Genomic DNA, 15,291 nt, shown 5'->3' on the forward strand with positions numbered 1-15,291 from the left:
GCCATGAGGACTCTGCACCGGCTCAAGTTGATGAGCTCGCCCAGTCTCAGCGAGCTGGGGAAGAGTGAGAAAAGTTCACCAGAGGACAGAGGAGAGAAGCAGAAGAGGGCGGGGGCCAATGCCACCTGGAACAGGTACGTAGCGACCGCTGCCAGGCTGCTGAAAACGCAGTCTTCAACATGCGGCTCTGAGCACTGACGCAGGTTTCTGTGTTTCACGTTGCAGCATTCACAATGCCGTCATAGCTGTCTTCCAGAAAAAAGGTTTGGCAGATAATGAACTCTACGTCCTCAACGAAGGTGTCCGGTAGGTGTCAACAGCCAAACACTCAGGCTCCGTCCTCGTGTTTTCCTGCTGGAGCCATTTTCTGTCTCGTAATTAATGCATTTTACGGCCTGTCCTATCTTTGCTGACCAAACATCTCTCTTTGAATGACTTGTTTTGTGTACATTGTGTACTGCGAGGTGGCCTGGGGAGTCATGTGGCTGTGCCAGATATCTCATTATCTTTCAAAGCCAGACCACCACTTCTATCACATCACCAGTATGGCACAGTAAACTTGTTTTCATGTACAGAGAGGCAACAAGGGGGCTCATGCACATCTTTGCAGTACAGGACACACGGTTCTAACGTGGCCAATTAGGGTCCAATGGATCATCCTATGGTTCCCTCCCATGAGTAATGGTACAGTAATTTATTAAAACTAATCTCCCCTCAGGCATCTGTTAAAGACCGAGCTGGGGTCTTTTTTCACAGAATATCTTCAGGTATTAGACCATTGCTTACATGAATAAATGAGATTTATGTTGTAGCACGATGGGCTTTTATAATAGATGTTTTCCCGACTTTGTATTTCACAGAACCAGTTGCTAACAAAAGGCATGGTCATCCTACGGGACAAAATACGCTTCTACGAAGGTGTGACCGACAGGACCAAAGCTGTTAATAAGACTTAAAGAGGCCCTGCTTACGCCTGTTTTGGTTGTGCAGGTCAGAAGTTACTTGACTCTCTGGCAGAGACCTGGGACTTCTTTTTCTGTGATGTTCTCTCGATGCTACAGGCCATCTTCCATCCAGTTCAGGTGTGTGATTGTTAGATTGGGGTGTTTTTTGTTTGTTCCTTTGTCTATGATAGTGCACCTTAAAGTCCTTAAATAATTAGATTTGTTTCCTAATCCTCACTGAACTATAACATCTCTGAATCAGTCTTGACTGTCCTGTACTCAACGGTGGTGATTGCTGCACTGCTTTTTGTCCGTCTGTGCAGGGCAAGGAGCCGTCCGTCCGCCAGCTCGCGCTGCTTCACTTCAGGAACACCATAGTCCTGAGTGTGAAATTAGACGACGCCCTCTCTCGGCCTCGTGCTCGCGTGCCCCCCTCTGTTACACAGATGCTGCTAATTCTTCAGGTAGGCCCCACGCTGCCACTGGTGGACAAAAAGGCCCTGATACTGTTGTTTTAACCATGTTGATACACCGATGATCAAATCCACATCACAGATGCTATCGTCAGTCTAGATCACAGAGTTCATTATTAGGAGGTTGCTTTTATCTTTTCATTTTAGCTGCCTGGATGCAGGAGACTCAGCCTGTTATTAATGTTTATTTCGGTCTGATTTCTATTTTTATGGTATATTTGCGATGTGGTTATCTCTGATCACTTCCCTGTGTTTCAAAGCCTGGCTGAGCGTCGGCTGAATGGCACCGCACATATTAATAACTGTTTTATTGTGATTATTATCATCAGTAGTAGTATTAGTTTTCTTTTGGCACAATGTCTTTGTGGGGGGAGATTTTAGTTTGGATCCTGGAAAAGCAGAACCACCAACAAGCAAAAAATATGCTCCTTTTAAAATTTCTTGATTAAAACCCAGATTTTGGTGGCAGATTCTTTGTGGAATCAAATTAATGAGAGTTCAGGCTGCCAAAGAGCTCCTCATAACAAACGGTTTAATTCGATACAGCCCTCACAGGCTGACAAGTAACTTTGATTCTACTGTAAATATTATTAATCTATTAAGGCCCCTAATGAAAGTGGAGAAAACATATTGTTTAAATACATATTGTTGCTCAGAAATCCTCACCGATGACACCTTCAAACGCTCTCTTCTTCTGTTGTGTTTTAAAACCTGACTGAGCGTTGGCTGAGCGGCACCGCCCCCGCTCATAGACCAGCCAGGAGAAAATGGGAAAAGGACACATTTGGGCTCTCCTCGGGGCTTCGGAGAGACTTTTTATCTAAATACCACTTTTCTACCTTCCAGTCATGTCTGACAGAGAAGACGTTTTCTGTTCATCACTTTTTGACAGCCTGAATCAATATCTTGTTTTAGGTCCGCCTGATCCTTAATGATCAGTGTTTTTTTAATACCTGTTTTAGTTTTTTAATACCTGCTGTCTTTGGGGTCTATTTGAAAAACATGCAACAGTTCCATTTAACCTCAATTAAAATGCTTGAAAGATCTTAAATCCCCAGATTCTAATTTCCTTTGTCCAAATAGATCAAGATTAAAGTTGTTGTGTTTGGACACCCCTAAATATTTAATCAATCTGGCCTATTTATGGTAATTTAAAACAGTTTTCTAGTTTTCTCGGTGTGTATGTTTTGTGGATTGTTTATTTACTGTTAAGGATTTTGTTTAGTCTAAAGGTCGTACATATACAGTATGTACATGAACCTCTTTTGGGATAATTGGAGGTTTGAATTCATGCTTTTAAAGCCCACCTGTGTCTGTCCAGGGGGTCCATGATTCACGTGGCGTCCATGAGGATTACCTGAAGCTCGAGTCTCTCATTCAAAAGGTGGTTTCACCCTACTTGGGCACACATGGGCTTTTTTCTGGGGACGGTACAGATACACACTGCTGCGTTGTAGGTGAGAAAGTACAGTCGTAAAGAAACGCTGTATGTTTGTATCTGTTAGGGTGTGCAAACATTTCAACGCCTTGTGCTGTTAAATTTCAGAGAAGTGTTTACCGTGGCCTAAATCTGCAGATCAGCTGTCCAAAAACCCGGTGGTACGATCAAAAAGCTACAATATCCCCCTGCTGCTGACCCCAGTGGCTGAGTATGACACAGATGCCGGCTCTGTTGGCAGCGGAGGGATACGGCGCCACTCGGCCTGTGAGATCACATCATGCCTTGAAGATCAGGGACTGGCTTACTCAGACCTGGCCTCTGGACCAGAACTGTCCGGAGCCTCATCCAACAGACTATGTGTGGGCTCCCATTTCAATGGTATGACACCTTTAGATGTCATGTGGTTGTTATGATAAATAAACTTGAGGATGTCGTGACCCCTGTATCCTCTGGTTCCCAGGTATTGTTCCAGCAGGAGCCAGCGCCATAGATCTTTTGTCTCCCTCCATCCTCCATTCCTCTGGAGCTCTACATGGCACAGAGGCCACAACCACAATGACTGATCTCAGCAAAGGTGCATCCTCCACACCGCCCAGCGAATCTTCCAGCCCCGAAACCATAATTGGACAAGTGCTTGAGTCTGCAGATTCTGACTCCGATGGGATCTTTATCGATTTCCCACATCACTCTGCAGAGTCTATGGGGTACAGTCGTGAGAGCAGGCAGAGCACCGTGTAGTTCTCTCCCCACTGGCGATGGCTCCCATCTGTGACAAATTTACAGAAATCCAAATTTTCTTAATTAGCACTATCTAATATTCTTACACCCGTTGGATGAACTTAATGGCGATAGTGAATGATTAGTTTGCACCTTTAACTATACAGAGCAAAACAACATAAGACTGTTATTACAAATGTCAAACGTGTGACTTTTTAAACTTGAAAACACTATTGACATAGTTCTAGCATAAATATGCTAAAAAAAAATCAAAATAAATTCCATCAAAATCACAATCAGCCACTGTTTGATCATAACTGGGGACTGTCCCCTGATATTTAGCTTCTATTCTTTGACACATAAAATCCTAAAAAAAAATAAAAAAAGCTTTTTGCAGTATGTTGCTTTACGTTGATGGACCGACTGTAATTTGTTTTACTAAACATTACAACAGACCCGGCCTGCTTCTATAAAAGACTCACTACAGTTAACATGTATTCATCCTCAGCTCAAAATAGGACCGTGACAGCTTTACCTGAAACATGGGTGCACGTTTTGTTGCTTTGGGTTTGTGATGATACAGCAAATGTTCAATACAATTCAATATTTCCCTTTAACTCTCAGAAGGGGATGTGTTCATTTTCATTATTATCACAGCTGTTGAACCACAAACCAATTTTTTCTAAGGCTTTAAGTTGACCATAAGGTAACTTTGGTCAGACATCAAAATTTGTTTAAAATACAACAAAATATAGACTGTTGGAGTGTTTAAATTGGAAATCACATATCTAATGCAAACAATCATCTTAGAACAGACAGAACTATGCCCTCATTAGTGTTTGTGTGGTAGCTCTGGAGTTCTCTGGACAATGTTTACATATGATGCATACATTAACTCTTAAAACTGAATGTCATTCCACACACTGTATTTTGCACCACCACTAACATGTAAATAAAAGTGCGTTGTTGATTTTTTTTTTAGTACAGCTTGATAGTGTAAAGTGAAACTTTTACCTTTAAATGAATTGTGATTTTCATAAGGGCTTTGTATTGGAATCTTTTTCAAAAAATGTTTTACCTCGAGCATTTTGTACTTTACTTTTTGACAATCTATGATGTCTATGATGTACTTTGTATTAATTTGTTATACTGGCCCAGTTAAAATAAATAAATACATTTTCAGTGTGTGAGAATGTGTCATTTCCCTTTAGAATATTGTGTAGATTATTCTTTTGACTGATTAGTCCTTTATTTAGGAGAAATGTTATCTACTTTTAAGTGTTTAAAATAGAAGCGTTACCGTCGTCAAAATAAGTTAAAATATCAAAACACATCGAATAAACGTTCATTTTTGAGGGCTACCGGAAATAAAATACGAAATAAAAGTCAAAATAAAATTACGTTTCCTGCCTCTCGTTTAAAACATGCTTTTGTTTTGAAACGTGTTACCGGAAGAAGTGTGATACCAATAAGGAACTGCTCTAAAGTGAGCGCAAATTAGCTTAAAGCTAACCGCTGTGAACGCGATTCTGTTTGGGAGAAAAAGTTTATGCATTTGACTAGGTAATCTTTATAGTAGGTCAGTAAAATCTTCCGGTCAGCTCGGGAAGACATTTTTCTCAACGTAGTGTGTCTATTTTTGTTTTAGAGTTCCGCTTTCAGCTAACTAGCAGCTTTTCTAGAGCCAACTAGGAAGTAGCAGGAACAGCAGCGGTGGAGGTGTCGGTGGATAATGAGAACATTCCGTCTAATTCTGGCTCTCAGTCTGTCGAGCTGTGGGTGAAACTGGCCCCACTCCATCACCACCCCCTCCCCAATAGATGAAGATGTCCCTGATCCAGCGAGTGCTCCTGTCCTGGGTCTTCTCCCTGATCTTTCTTATTATGCTGGTCCTCAAACTTGATTCCAAGATCAACTGGAACTGGTTTCTTATCTTCCTTCCTGTCTGGACCTTTGACACCATCATCATCCTCATATTGATAGTGAAGATGGTTGGACGCTGCAAGCCGGACTTCGACCCCGGGGATGGGGAGCAGAGCCTGAAGAGGAGGCTGTGGTACCTGACGGCGCTGCTCCTGAAGCTGGCCTTCTGCCTGACCCTGTGCTCCCGCCTGGAGAGGCTCGTCGACATGTGGGTCAGTGTGGTGTGTGTCCCCCTGTGGGCGCTGCTGGGTGGGGCACTGGTGGAACTGGGACAAAGTGTTTTCCACTTCAGAAGGGACTGATCCATCTTACTTTGCAGGATGCGTTCTTTTTTTTCTCTATATTATAGTCATACAGCAGAATAAATGCAGCTCTCACTTAAGAATCCCTCATTGAGATCTGGGTTGGTTCCAACACTGAACCTGACTAAGTGGACCAGATATCAGATTGACGCTTTGTGCATGTTTGTTTTTCGTGTTATTATATCAGTGTTTCTTCTGCTACATCGAATCTAGTGCAAGTTGGAGGCTGATGCTACCATTATAACCAAGTTAAAAGAATTTTAAAGTCGCATTAAGTCCACGCATTGTTATTTGATCTTAATTTAAAAAGATCCTTAAATACAATCGGCCACACTGGCTTATTTCAGTTAACTTGCTGTCTGTCACATGGCTGCCTATTGGCTGGAGTTAATTTAATGTTATTTAAAAGAGTTTTACTGCCAAGTGCAGATTTTTTTTAACTAATAAGAACTTGCAGGGTTTTGATCTAGATGATACTTTTTTTTTACAGTCACAGGTAACATCTCATAATGTTATGAGAGCGTTTGAAGGTGTCATCGGGAGATTTAAACATCCAGTAGCAGATGAGCATTTTTAAAACAACTTGACATAAAAATGTCGAACATTTTTCAAAATGAGTCCTGCACCAGCTATGTCCCATTGTGTCCTGTTAGCTTTGTATTAGGGTGTTGTAACATATGTAAAACCAGCCCTCGTTGCTTCGGCATGTGATTGACACTAATGTTTATTTCTGTTGAATATGTGAGGACACCTTGGACTCAACCCACTTATCCTCACTGCTGAGGTATAACTGGAGTTTTAAAATAGCACAGACCTTCTTTTTATTGAGGACAGCAATATTTTTAAACAATTGTAGAGATGGCTGAATTTCAAGGTCCTGCTCTCGTGCACTAAGGACACGTTACACAGAACTTTTTTATGCTACTACAAGCATTAATAGTGTAAGTGCTGGCAATATTGAAGGCTACTTTGTGGAAGAGTGTTAATCCTTTTTCAGACATTAAAATAAATATGCTTTTATAGCGCAAAACCTTGTTACGTTCACCAAATTGTGATTCATTAAGATATTTATCTGAATATTAATACAGGATCCCTTTTAATGCACAATAGTATGTCCAGCATAAACAATCACTTCTAAAATACCACTTAATCGGTATTTTAAAAGCACCATTTAATTTTTAGTGCTATTTCTGAATGGACTCGGGTCAATTTTGAGCTGAGCAGTGACCATCTTACGGGGGCGGATGAGGACCTGTATTCAGCTGTTGTGATGCGCTTCATCACCACTAGATGCTGCCAAGTCTTCACACTATTCAACACTCGTTTAATAGACAAGCTGCACCATATTTATGAGTCAAGGAGAATCCCTTTTAGCTCCAATGCACTAACTGGCACCATAATGTTAATGCAGAGACACGAGGAAGTCATTGTTTGTGAACCATTTATTGAGAGGTTCTGATCAGAGTATAAATCACACTACGAAGTCTTAAGAAATAAAATGTATTTACAACAAAATTTTCCACATACATAGGCTTCCAAATAAAAACCAACAGTAAATGATATAAATAAGTTCTATGGAAAATAAAACTTGTCTTACAAAAAATATATGCAATTTCTGTATACATTTTCTCACATAGGTGCTAATAACATCTATACTGTACAGATTTGGTAAATACAGTATAATTTACAGCCCTGTGTGAGTCAAAAATCCAGTCTGGAAACAACTACTTACATCAACTCTGGAGTGTTTTTAACAACAAACCCCAAATTCTAAAGCAACATGAGAAAGAAGACTTCAGCAGGAGCAGAGTCAAGTGCCAATATGTCCAAAACAGTGAATGTATGGATTTCTTCTAGCAGGGGGGTTGTTTTCAGATTGAATAGTCCACTATCTAAAATGGTGCTTTAAGAGCGAAGCTAAGTAGTGCACAGGCACTGACACGTGGGTCACATGACATTTTAAATCGAGCCTACATACATTCGCTAACAAACGTAAAGTGAGCTACTTAGCTTACATTCTTGGGCACTGATAACGTGCATGAAGAGGTCATCCTCTTCGTTACATCAATGGAATTACTGTGGCTGTTTTAGTAAAGCAATAGAAACGTCATCGACCAGCGAGTTGGAACCACCGGCTGATGTCAGAGGAAAGGATGCATTTTCACATCTTTGAGCAAGAGCCCCTTACACACAGGCACTTGAAAACGGGCCTGTTCTGCGTGAACCCTGAAGGCGTAAGAAGAGGGGGCCAGTTCTAACTCTGAAATGGAACCGACCATCTGAATGCAAAGCTGACGGTGCTCTATGGAGCCGTGTCATCTGGCCACGACTTCCATGTGTAACGGAGCATGGAGCCATTTAAAGCAGCCGGACGCTGGTCGACACCGTATTCTGTTGTTTACAAAGAGCCGCTTGCGCTGCAGCGGTTAAGCTAAAGACACCAGGCAAAGATTCGGCACTCGCCGGCGCCCGTTTTAAACGTGGAGCTTGGGACCGCTGTATGAAAGGACACTGCGACGCCGGGGGGAACAAGTGCAGACGGGACTGTTACGGCAAGTTTGCAACATCTGTGTGTAAGGGGCAAAGCCTCAGTGTAAGATGGACAGTAAAAGAAAAACTGCAGACATTCATATTAAAAAGTCTTTGTGTGTGTGGGGCATGTGTGTTTTAAGGGTCTGTTTTAACGTGTGTTGCTGCTGTGGCCGCGTGTCCTGTAGGGGCGGGGCAGGTTTGCCCAGCGTAGAGTCCTTTACTTTTGGTCCTTTGGAGGGCACAAGCGTCCGAGTGTCAGACCCAGGCTTGGAGGAAGCGCCTCGACAGTCACCGTGATGGTGGCTCTTGGGCCTCGTGTCCGTGACCGCAAAAGCTTGGTGAGCGTCCATTGGCTTAAAAAGGTCAAAGGTGAAGAGCGTCCGTGGTGGTTTGTGTTCTGGAGGTGCTGGGCCAGACTTCTTCTTCTCCTCCTTGCTGTTGACGTCTTTATCCTTTTTTCCATCTTTCTTTACCTGAATATTAGAATGTTTGGAAGAGCCTTTCTTTCCGTCTTCTTTTCCCGACGGCGTCTTTCCCAGAAGCAGGTTTGCTGGTGTGGCGTCTCTGTGTCCGCTCTTCTCCTTTTTCCCATGTGAAGACTTGTGTTTGTGTGAGTGTGTATCTTGAGCGTCCTCCCGCTCTGGTCGGGAGTGTGATGACCCCTGTGCGCCCCCTCTGTCTCTGTCATGCTCCTTCTCTCTCTTGATGTGGGGAAGCATTTTGGAGTCGTCCCTCTGTGCAGGCGGGGCTGTTTGGAAGATTTTACAGGCCTCTCTCGGTTGCTCCTCCTCCTCCTTTTTCCTTTGTGCCAATGGTTGTGTCAACAACTCTCTTCCTCCCTCTGCCTTAACCTGGTCTTTCACTCTTTCCTTCTCTCTATCCCTGTCTTTGCCTCTATCCTTTCTGTCCTTCTCTTTACTCCGATCTTTATCCTTCCTCTCCTTCTCTTTGAGCATCTCCTTTTCATCTTTCTCCCTTTTCCCTTTTTTGATTTGTGGCGTGTGGCACGCGTTCGTTAAGTGATCTTTCGTTTTGTCTTTCAGACCCTGTCCTGGTGCACTCGTCTTTTGCAGCCGGTCTTCCTCCACGTCCGGCTCCTTCCTAACTGGCACCGGTGACTTTAAGGAAGCACTCTCTCCCTCTCTCTCTTCGTGGGCCTTCTGCACTGCCTGGCTCCCGTCTGCATCTTCACCTCGGACATCTTTTCCTTGTCCTCTTTCTTCTTGCTGAGCTTTCGTTTCTGTTCCCGGGTGACTGAGGTCGCCTTCGTCTCTCTCCTGTTTGACCAGCTGCACAGTCTGGGTTGAAGAAGGCTCCTTCGTCTCAGCTCTGCCGTGCAGCTGCTCCTCCTTAAAGGCCTGTGTCAGGATTGAAGACGAGTCTTCCTTCCTTTCAGCCACCATGTCCTCCAGCTTTGTCACGGTCTGTACCACGGGGCCGTAGTCTACCTCTGTGAACTGTTCGTCGATCTCCTCCTTTTTGATGTGAGGCCTTTCTTCTCTGGGCGCACACACCTCCTTCATCTTTTCCTCCTCCTGCTCCTCCTCCTCTTCACTTTGGTGATACTGCTTGAGTCGGACGTGCCAGGCTAGACTGCAGACAGCAGACACCGTCTTGAACTGGTGGACAACTCCCCTGGGGATGAAGTAGATGTCGTCGTGGTAGAGCTGGATCCGGGCGTATCTTATCCCTTCCCTCCGTAACTGGTTCAGCTTTGCATCGTCAATCCACTGCACACACTGGAGGCAGCGACAGACAACGTTCAGTCTAAACTGGTAAACGCCGATTTTAAATTCTCACATACTCCAAATATTCTATTATGCCAAACCCACGAGCGGACATTACAATTAACAGCAGAGGTAACAACATAATTACAGCCACTATGATGAGGCTCAGGTAGCCATGTCTTTGCCATGAGGTCAAAACCTGTTCACCATTTATCTGGGTGCACATATACTTTCTATTCAGTCTTTGGACTTATAACAGTTTTGGTGCTTTTATGTGAGATCGCATCAGCTACAACAAAATATGTCCCACCTGAGACAGAGGAGGCTCATGGAGGTCCAGCTGCAGCCTCATGACCACATCTGGGAAATCTCTGGCGTGGAAACACACAACGTCTTTGGTGATCCGAGCAGGACTGCAACTGCTGCGAGGCAATAGGAAAAGTCTCTGTCAGCGTTGGCAGGATGACCTCACAAATCTTAAAACATTTGAAGAATCAGAACGGACTCACTCCTCTCCACAGCGTACAGCCTTCAGCACACCGACAGCAGCAGTAGTTTGTCTCTCGAAGCCCTGACCGATGTGGTCGGCGTGGGCTCTCGTCCGGTCCTCAAACAGCATCTCCCTGGGCTCGCTGGTTCTGGGCAGATACTGCAGGTTCTTTATCTCATTGGTGGACCTACATTTGAAACAGTCACAGACTGTTAGACACATTATACCCCTTAATCATTCATAATTACATAATCTTGGATAAATATCGCAGACTCAAAACACCAACCTACCTTTTCCGTTTGAAGGGTGACTTTGGCATGTCTGCCATGGGGATCATCTGTTCTCCAGGTCTGACCCACATTATTGGGCCATCATCGCTTTCAGTGGGACTCTGCAGCCTCAGACTGGAGAAAGTACCCCACGGCAAAGTCCGCTGCAAGAGGACAGGTTGATGATTCAGAATTAAAAAATGATTAAGGCCCACAGGCCTTTTATAGATTGCTAGCAATATTTTCATATTTCCTATCTGACCTCCTGAGATGTTGACAACATCATCATTACACGTTGAAGTGCAGAGGAAGACGATGAGGTAAACAATGTTGTTTCGTACTGTTGCAGTTTTGTCTCTTTAGCAAACATTGTCCAAGTGCTAATGCAGCGAAGGGGAGCTCTTATTGCCTTCATGTTGCCAACATTGGCAACGCTGCCCTGATTGTTGGTTGTATGTGGCTACGAGATCGACCATGGCACATTTTAAAGAAGAGCAACGGAAGGCTCATTTTTAACCATTTTGTCAAAGGAATTGCTCCAGTGATCACTGACCAGAGGAGTAACTTCTAAAGAACCCTTTTTAGGAAATACATTTTTGTTTGCAAATGTTTCTATGTGTTTAAAATTCCTACCAGGATATCAGCTTTGCGTTCATCCTAACAGTTGTTTCATAAGGTATAAATAAACTTAGACTCTATATTAAGTAGTAGACAACAGTGGCATCTTGTAACATTTTTAACAGTGGAGGCCATGAAGGGCAAAGCTAGTGAGATGGAGATGCTCAGGGGAATTGCCAATGCTGAGTGGCTGAATATTAATTTGCAAAGTTCATAAGGCCACATGACCCGCTCTTTCAACAGGCTGGCAATATCGCCATAAATAACTGCGCCGCACACACAGCCCAAAATCAGCCGCCAAATCTCATCTTCCCCACGGATGCTGAGCAGCTCGCGGATCTTGTGATCTTGCCGGTGCGCTGCCACAATTGATAAAAAAGGCGCGTCGAATCGCTACACAAGCTGCGCAGGATTTCACGAGCATGACGTATGTGCTTCCATTAAAGTTCACGTAGCTACACATTTGATTTGTCTGATATAAAAATACAGGGACAATAGCAGCCTTCAGAGACCGACAGAAAGACCAATTTCATAGGATTGGACTAAAACTTTGTCGTTACTTGGCGGTCTGAGCCGGGAGGACAGCCCTTTCAGATTGCTGAAACACGGACCCAGGACAAGGTGGGGTATTTGTGCGGCGTGAGACCAACACTAACCTCTAGAAATGGAGATTCTGCGAGCATGCCGAGGAACTCTGGGAAGTAGTCTCCAACTTCTTCATCCACAGCACCGACCAGACTGATCTGGCGCATGGCACCAGCACGGTAGGTTCCCTGGGAATAAGTCCGCTTCACCTGCAGGAGGGCGCAGAGAAGACAGATCAGACTCCCCCAAGTATCACAGCTGGGACGTTTAACTGTTGGTATGATCCAAGGCTATGGCCCCATGTAGTATTCATGTAACCTGACCTTGGAGAAAAAAAATGTAAAAATATATTATATAGGCAAGCTAATCCAGCCGTGAAGCAAAAGCAACTTTTACCATAGAAACCTGAGCATCTAACGAGGGAGTGAACTAGTAAATCTCAGCTAGTCGTGTTGAAAACCTTCGCTTGTTCAGGCTCTTGACATCTGAGGTGTCTGCTCTGCTCTGCTACAACAGGAGAAACTCACACGTCCTGGAGATTTTTCAGAAAAATGAGAATTCATCAGGACGGTTTTATTCTGTACTGTTTTTGGAGTCACGACACTTAAGATTCCTGGAGACACTGAACCTGACTCATTGAATCAAAGACCGTCAATCTGAGTGACACCTGTTCAGGTGTCTTTTTAAATTCACCCAGGCGGCGAGAAAAATTCACCTCGGCGTAAACGGCTGCCTTTCTCCCACCTGGCTAAATTCCAAAAACGAGCAAGAAACTTTCCTAAAATTGAAAACAACTCCAGGGGAAAAAAAGGACCATCTGTCCTGTGTTTGTCGCTTGTGTAGAAGTCATGACGCCACATTAGCCGGAGCAGGATCTGATTATGAAAAGCTCTGTGGGTCGGCGCGATCAAGGGAAATTAAACCAGAATCACCCAGAACCTTGGCTGAAGCAAAGCACTGTTACGCTATTTTCTGTATTTTAGATTAGAAGTTTCTTGTTGAATTATATCAAAATATTAGTAGTATAAGCCCCCTTTGCGCGTTAAAAGGAGGTATTACAGAGTAGGAAATCAGCACATCAAACACAACCTGAAGCTTCTGGGGGGAAAAAAATCAAAGGAAGAGAAGCCTTTAAAAATACAAACAGCAAGTAAAGGAATCCTAGTCAGACAACAAAGTTATTCACACCGTAAGCCTTCACAACAGGACAAGGTGAACCACTACCGAGAGGACTCCGTCTCCATATCACTCCTCTTGACAAATGACAACCAGACCACTTGAAATCCACAAAAACTTTGGGATGTGATGTGGGCATTTTATATCTCCAACAACTTTACACAACATCTCACCTGAGAGTGGAAGTTGATCATTGTCGTCGTCTCTATGTCCTTCTTCCCAAGCACCTCCATCTTCACAGGCGCGTTGGGGAACTTGTAGGAAAAGTAGTCCAAGAAGTCTGGGAGGTAGGACGCTGCTCCGTGGATGATTCCCATCACAAAAGACGCAGCCTGGGCTTCATCCTCGCTGAAGGACAGAGTCACAAACTCTTGAGCGAAACGCTGCATCTCGTCCGGTGACAGGCAGGCGAGCTCCTCGCTGTAGGCGTGCACCACAGACGCCCCTCCGTTGGCCTGCTGCTCGATGTGAATCAGGTGGCCAAACTCAATGCCCGACAACCCCGGCGCCGGGGCGCAGTGGAGCGGGGAGGTGTAGCTGAGCCTGTCCCTGACCATGGAGGAGATGGAGGTAGGATCCTGGTGCTGGTGCTGTAGTAGGTCGCTGCTGTTCATGTTGTTGTTCCCATTAATCCGCTTCAGGAACTCAGGCAGAGCCACAGACACCCCCGAACACACCGTCTGACAGGAGCGATGATACATTTTGGGACGACCATGCCGCTCCTTCACCCGCTCTCCGTCTTTGTGCTTCTTTTTCTTCTTCTTTTTCAGCTTCTTCAACAGGAGGTCTTCATCCAAACAAGATTTGGGCTTCTCTGCTGACTCTGTGATTCAGAAATACAGATTTTTCATTCAGCACAACATTGTGTATTTGCTATTTAAAATACATGCATTCGTGGACATTTGTTGGCAGATGTCATATTAAAGTGTAACTATAGATTAATGTCAGTCATTAACTACACATTAGCGAACATTTGGTATTGACATTCATCTTAAATGTACAGTTGTGGTCGACTTTATAAAACCGTGTATTTAAAGGACATCAACCATGTCTCCACTGAGGTTGCTTATATTTATTTTCAAACAACTGCGTCAAAGCAGGAGACTAAATTCTCCAAACCCTGTATTTTACCAGCCTGTTGTAGGTCCATTCCTACCTTTCTGTGGAGAAATCACCTCCCCGTTTTCTCTCGCAATGTCATGCACAGGCGGCAATTTATGATTTTTCCACTCTTTTTTCTTCTCCTTTTTCTTGTCTCTTTCTTTGTCCTTGTGATCTGAGGAGCGCAGAAAAGGGCAGATTATTTTTTTTAAAAGTGCCGCTACAAGCTGAGAAACATTACTGAAGAACAAACATTTCCACGTGTATATTTTCGCCATCTGGGCCTAATAAATACTGGGGCCTAAGATTCACAGAATTATGTAATGTTTCCTTTATTAATGCGGTCGCGTTATTGTTGGGTAGAGGTGTGGATGGGGTGTTTTGGAGCAGGTCGGGACGGAGGCTGGCGGTGCTCCTACCTCTCGGGGCTGTTTTCATGTCGCCGTTCTCCGTCTTTGTATGGCAGCTAGCGGGGCTCACTCTGTCCACAGCGGCGGCGGAGATCCGCTGCGCTTCGCCGCTTTTCTCCTTCTCCTTGTGTCGTTTTTCCTTCGCCCGTTTCACTTTGGGCGGCGACGCGAGGAAGTTGCTGATTTTGAAGATTTTCCGAACGGGGGTAGCTGGCACCGCGGCGGCGGTAGAGTGGCTTGGTTTGGCCGGGCCGAAACTCCATTTCGCTGGGCTCCCGTAACTCTGCTTCCCGTTGTGTTTTTCCCCTGCGCACACCTCCCCGTTTACTTTCCTGGGCTTCAGGCCCTTCTCCTCCAGTCGGACCTTCTTAGGCGGAGGAGGGTAGGTGTCAATGGAAGACTGCGGTCGGCTCTCCGGTGGACGTTTAGCTATCAGAGGTTTCGGGGAATTTGTTTTGCTGTTTGCTGCGAAATGCATGGACTCCACGGCCTCAGCCATCTTGGAAGTTTCTATTTTTTACGGTCAGACGTAACTGGTACGTGAGATCCTGACGGGGGCGGGACCAAGCGCGTGACGTCAGAC

The 15,291-nt window shown here is 44.5% G+C and overlaps 3 protein-coding genes across 5 annotated transcripts in view; 2 read left to right on the plus strand and 1 right to left on the minus strand.

Moving 5' to 3' along the window:
- prr5a (proline rich 5a (renal)) overlaps positions 1 to 4,762 on the plus strand; it is a 7,836-nt gene extending 3,074 nt beyond the window's left edge. For 2 of the 3 annotated variants that reach the window (XM_011607197.2, XM_011607195.2), the window contains exons 3-11: positions 9 to 134; positions 226 to 306; positions 719 to 767; positions 861 to 918; positions 991 to 1,082; positions 1,268 to 1,408; positions 2,739 to 2,874; positions 2,964 to 3,236; positions 3,319 to 4,762. In XM_011607197.2, coding sequence (XP_011605499.1) covers positions 9 to 134; positions 226 to 306; positions 719 to 767; positions 861 to 918; positions 991 to 1,082; positions 1,268 to 1,408; positions 2,739 to 2,874; positions 2,964 to 3,236; positions 3,319 to 3,596 — 1,234 coding nt within the window. In that variant the 3' untranslated portion in view covers positions 3,597 to 4,762. The remainder of the gene's footprint in view (positions 1 to 8; positions 135 to 225; positions 307 to 718; positions 768 to 860; positions 919 to 990; positions 1,083 to 1,267; positions 1,409 to 2,738; positions 2,875 to 2,963; positions 3,237 to 3,318) is intronic. The other variant, XM_011607196.2, reaches the window with a different exon arrangement.
- Positions 4,763 to 5,008: 246 nt separating this feature from the next.
- tmem60 (transmembrane protein 60) lies at positions 5,009 to 6,849 on the plus strand. The gene has a single exon (XM_029841219.1). It carries the CDS (start codon positions 5,396 to 5,398, stop codon positions 5,798 to 5,800), a length of 405 nt encoding a protein of 134 aa, XP_029697079.1. The 5' UTR covers positions 5,009 to 5,395; the 3' UTR covers positions 5,801 to 6,849.
- A 378-nt stretch (positions 6,850 to 7,227) lies between these two features.
- Positions 7,228 to 15,253, minus strand: LOC101069750 (round spermatid basic protein 1-like). Its single transcript, XM_003967325.3, has 8 exons — positions 14,718 to 15,253; positions 14,354 to 14,473; positions 13,371 to 14,020; positions 12,093 to 12,230; positions 10,840 to 10,982; positions 10,569 to 10,736; positions 10,370 to 10,481; positions 7,228 to 10,071 (listed from the first exon to the last, which is right to left on the minus strand). The coding sequence occupies exons 1-8, from the start codon at positions 15,205 to 15,207 to the stop codon at positions 8,428 to 8,430; spliced, it is 3,465 nt and encodes a 1,154-aa protein (XP_003967374.2). The 5' UTR covers positions 15,208 to 15,253; the 3' UTR covers positions 7,228 to 8,427.
- Between the last annotated feature and the right edge of the window lie 38 nt (positions 15,254 to 15,291).

Source organism: Takifugu rubripes, chromosome 9 (genome assembly GCF_901000725.2).
Source record: "Takifugu rubripes chromosome 9, fTakRub1.2, whole genome shotgun sequence".
Lineage (NCBI taxonomy): Eukaryota > Metazoa > Chordata > Actinopteri > Tetraodontiformes > Tetraodontidae > Takifugu > Takifugu rubripes.